Below are 5,125 nucleotides of genomic sequence, written 5' to 3' on the forward strand. Positions count from 1 at the left end.
TTATGAAAAAATTATATTAAATACAACATTAAAATGAATTGCTATATAAATAGAGAGGAAGAGAGGGAGAGGGAGTGCAATAACATTACAAGTAAAAATAAAAATGTGCAATATATTGCTATAATTTATTATATATACACACGCATATATAAAATTATCATATTTTGTGAATAGAAATTCAAAAACAGATCATTAATTATATAGGCTTTAATTTACAGCAATTCAGCATAATTCTAATTAAATATTGAATATTTATTCAATTTCATTTGAACTTTCTTAATATTTAAGTTACCTGATAGTAATTTTAAATAATTTGATGAAATATAGAAGATATTAAATTAAATATGTTAACTTAATAATATATTAATTAAATAATTGAATGAACATTTAATATATTTTATATAGGATATGAATTACTATACAGACAAAAGTATAGTTCATAAATTAACCCATGTGCAGTCTGTACCAACAACCTGTACTTGCTAGGGCACATCTTTAACCACTAGGCTAAACCACCACTATATTAAGCACTGATCCAATTCATAAATGTGATTTACAGCCAAACTACATGACCCTTTCAAGTCTCCATGCACATGTGTCTTTTCATTCGGTAGTAAACCATCTAGGCTAATTAATCAAGAGGTCCTTAAACCACGGCTGTAAAACAGCGGTGCACTACTAAGACATCTTGTTTGGCAGCTAGTGACAGACACTCAATCTCACTGAATGCTGTTGTCACCATTCCTAAGGAGTTCCGCTTCCTCAGCTGTTTAGCCCTTCTGATCTGCGAGTAACCCAAGACGAAGTGTGCAAGACTCGAGGAGCTAACAAGACATCTTCACTTTCACAGCCCTTCCGGATAGCAGTCGGTGTTTATTTCAGTCCATGTATCGCTGTGGTTTGTTTCTAGCGTAAAGCAATTAACACCTGACATAAATCTGTGCTGAGTCACGTCTGAGAAATGGCTATACTGACACTATTTGCACTCAAGGAATATTGCACAATAACAATAACTGCAGAAACCTGCCAGAACACGTTACCAAAATGTACTTACAAAAGATATACAAGCTGCCAGAAGAAGAATCCGCACAAGTAAATCTTCAAACTGCTCGAAGACAAGTTCCCATATAGATTTTCCTGTCAAACATCAAAATTAAATTTATCAGAATCACATGAGGAGTACAATGATAACATCATGATATAGTTTAAACTGTACTATTACCTTCCTCAGCAGGCAACTCTGTGTGGTTTATTGAAGGATATGAAAAAAACAAAGTATAAAGTTACAAAAATACACCGTGAATACATTCCCAAGCAGAAATTGATTTGACATTGACTATAACACAGTTATCCATTACATTAAGACCTGTGACCTTGTAAGAAACTCAGATTAAATTTGTCTTAGCTTAAAAAAAAGATGCCATATAATATTTCAGCAGAGATTTTAAGCAGTAACTGTCTTCATGTCCAAGCACCACCCACTCTTAAACTTAAAAATGTGAATGAATATTTGGTTTTAATCCAAGCGAGTGAATATCTGGCCTCTCTTTGAGTACATGCTGTGAAACATTTACAAGCCGTTTCTGAGCCGGGTGCTGACAGGAATTTTTTTTTATCTTGTCTTTCATGAAAACATGATTCTGTATAACTGATGAAAGAGGAAGACTGGAGACCAGCCTATGCTCGCTTTGATTGTCCAGCGACATAATAAAGCGGAAGGGATTTAAATATCTCTTTCAGCTTATTTCTGGCCTGTGTGTGCCTGTCTTCCACCTTGTCAGTCTAATCAAAATGTGTATGGCAAGCTGTTTTAACATTTCTCCCTTAAAACTAAGTAGCAACCATTTTTGTGGTTTCAGCACTTACTAATCCAACTGTGAGTAGCATCATAGGCAGAGCATGTGTAAGCCTTGCGAAGGAGCAAAAATGGAGCAAAATAGAGCAAAAATGCCTGCGCACAAATAATTTAAATCTATTATGTATTTTGCTAACAAAGTGAAGATGAATGGAAAGTGTCAATTGCAGCATTAAATTAAGATCTGCTTATGTTGCACCGTTTTTCATTTTAAGCGTTTTAACAGTGTTGCACATTATAACCAATCACACACACACGATTCTGTTGAGCATAGGAATGCAATGGCCGCTCAGATGAGTTATCGCTGAAACTCAGTTTTGTTGAGCGCACACACTCAATGACTGAATTATTAAAAATAAAAATAACTGATTAGCCTATATGGCTTCCATATCTGGTTCTTGCATAAAAACACGAGTTTATGATGTTTGTAGTTAATAATAGATTAGGCTACTTTAAGCCTTACACTGGAGAGGGTTCACCCTCCGCCTATGACAAGCATTTTTCAGTTTTAATAGAAACTAATCAAGAGAGTGGTTACTAGTGAAATAGTCACCAATCTGTATTCAGTTAGTCAATCATACATATTCTTTGTCAGTAAAGACAAGTAACTTATTGTTATCCCATTGTTATTGGGAACTATTTTTTAAAAATTTCCATTTGTTTCAATTGGAATCTTTTGTTCAGACTACTTTATAGTCCAGATGTTGCTGGAACCTATTATAGTTTTACTAGTAGCTGTTCATTAGGTACTAATACATTTTTCTATCCCAGTAGTTGCTTCTATGCATATTCAAGCTTTACTAGTACTTATTTATTAGGTTGTAGTGTCTAATAAATCCCAGTTGTTACTGGCATCATTTCTATAGTTTATCTCACTAGCTGCTACTTTACTTGTCAATGACTAGTCAGAATGACTACCATTACCTACCTTTACCAATAAACACTGAAAATAACAACTGGAATTCACTTTATAATAACTACTGTATATTACTTTAGGAAACCTGAAAGCAAAATAGTCAAAATAACCAAAAATAAGTACTAGTACCTAATGTACAGAAGTGAGAAATATACTAGTCACTACTGGTTTGTTTAGTAGTAATTGAAATGAGTACTAGAAGCGTAAAACCGACACTAGTTTGATTTACAAAACGAATGTTACAACGGCTTGCCATAAAAACGTGTTTGATGACGTCAGCTGTTTCGAACGCTCCAGCCGGCTGATTGCAACAAATGCAACAATTTCACATCAACTTCAAAGCGTCTGTCGCGCGTCGCTGGCCGTGAAGAACACAAAGTGTCAGACGTACCGTTGAGACCCCATTTCTCTCTCTGCTGTTTCACCTGGTCTAAAGTCAGTCCCGTGCTCTCGTTGACGCTGAAATAACTATAAACTTCTTCCACACTCTTCATGTGACCGTTCTCCATGGTTAGATGGGAAGAGAATCCCGCTCAAGAAATCTGCCTTGGTCGAAAAAATAAAAAAAAATAAAAAATAGATACGAATATGCCTATGAGTGACACATGCATTGACATCCAATGAAGAATATATGTAGAAAGTTGAGACGGGCAAATGCACCTTCCAGGAGTCTTATCCAAACACAGGAGTTCTTCTATCTTATTCTTGTTTCCCAAAGAACTGGGAGTCAGTGGAAGCCAAATGAAAAGATCCTTGCTTAGTACATCACATTCACCCCCCGTCCAAGCCTCTGCCTGCCTGGAAATGTGACGGTCGACCCCTTTTGCCGTCCTTCTCGCCCGTTCAGTGGTGATGGAAGCGGCGTTTACTCTTGTTTTATCGCAGGAGATTCACTACTGCCTCTCTGCCGCATGTGGAGGACGCTGATTGGACAGTGCGTGTCCAGGGAGCCCATAGACATCCAATCAATCGTCTTTGGCTCGAGCAGCACTGACGAATATTGAGCAGCCGTTTGCTTATTGATATAACAGACTGTCACTCAATGCAGCTGATATAACTTTTGCCCCGCCTCTTCAACGCAGGTACGCTTCAACCCACAGGTAAACGGTGTTCTTGGAAAGCTGTCTGCACGTGTATTTATTGTATTTATGCGAAATGACTACAGTTTTGAATGTTTGAAAATTATAATTATATATATATATATATATATATATATATATATATATATATCATAAACATATATACACACACACACATACATTTTAGCATAAAGTTAAGCTTTTATTGAATGTTTGAAAATATAGCCTATATATATATATATATATATATATATATATATATATATATATATATATATATATATATATATATATATATATATATATATAAATATGATATATAATAGATATATATATATATATATATATATATATATATATATATATATAATAGATATAGGCTATATTTTCAAACCTTCAATAAAAGCTTTATGCTAAATGCTAAAATTCATGTGTGTGTGTGTGTGTGTGTGTGTGTATATATATATCAGAAATATATCAAAATATCACAGATTTTTAATGCATTATTCACAAATTTAAATGTATTTTTGTTTAGGTCATTAGAAAACATGACAATGTTACTCAAAAAAGTGTGAATTTTTTCAACCTTGAAAATAACGATTAATGTACTCAAGGTTAAACTTAAGCATTTTAGTACTTTTTAATCATAAGTAGAAAATGGTATTAAAATGAAATCAGAGTGAATGCAAATATTACATTTATTTTAAACTAACTTTTAAAAGATGTAATCTTTTTTTATCACCTAATACATCCTTTTGGAATGTAAAACTAATAAAACTTTTGCTATTCTATTCTAATTGTTAATAAAAGAAAATCTAATTGTGAATCCGATGAGGCCATTTTGAATGAGACTGACTCAGTATTAAATCATTTAAGCTGCCAGATGTCCATTATACTGCAGACACACTGCTACACAACAGTACGCCAGGATGTAGTGCTTACACCTACTCAGGGTGACCTGTGAATATTATTATATTATTAATATATGAATAAATGAATGAATTACCACCCTGGAGCTCTAGCATATCCATTTTTATAGAAAGGATCCATTTATATGTGCTTATGGGTATGCTGTGGTGATATTGATTCTCATCCAAACATTCTGGATGAATGGATGCTGCAGGGAGAGAAAGAAAGAGAAAAAGTTCTACTGGATATTCTAGAAAGTATCACCAGAATGGCACCTATAGGTGCAGGATCAATATACATGATCTGAACAGCTGAATATTCCACATTAGAATGTAAAAAAAAATAAATACAATAACTACATAACTG

General features: G+C 34.0%; 1 protein-coding gene across 2 annotated transcripts in view; it reads right to left on the bottom strand.

Annotated features, from left to right (window-relative positions):
- The window catches only part of atp2a2a (ATPase sarcoplasmic/endoplasmic reticulum Ca2+ transporting 2a), a 31,525-nt gene extending 27,875 nt beyond the window's left edge, over positions 1-3,650 (bottom strand). Inside the window, exons 1-4 of one of the 2 annotated variants that reach the window (XM_058784458.1) lie at positions 3,432-3,650; positions 3,163-3,313; positions 1,223-1,240; positions 1,055-1,137 (exon numbers count right to left, since the gene is read on the bottom strand). In XM_058784458.1, the coding sequence (XP_058640441.1) occupies positions 1,055-1,137; positions 1,223-1,240; positions 3,163-3,280 (219 nt within the window). In that variant the 5' untranslated portion in view covers positions 3,281-3,313; positions 3,432-3,650. Of the gene's footprint in view, positions 1-1,054; positions 1,138-1,222; positions 1,241-3,162; positions 3,318-3,431 lie in introns of both variants that reach the window. The other variant, XM_058784456.1, reaches the window with a different exon arrangement.
- Positions 3,651-5,125: the final 1,475 nt, after the last annotated feature.

This window comes from Onychostoma macrolepis, chromosome 08 (genome assembly GCF_012432095.1).
Source record: "Onychostoma macrolepis isolate SWU-2019 chromosome 08, ASM1243209v1, whole genome shotgun sequence".
In the NCBI taxonomy this organism is placed as follows: Eukaryota; Metazoa; Chordata; class Actinopteri; order Cypriniformes; family Cyprinidae; genus Onychostoma; species Onychostoma macrolepis.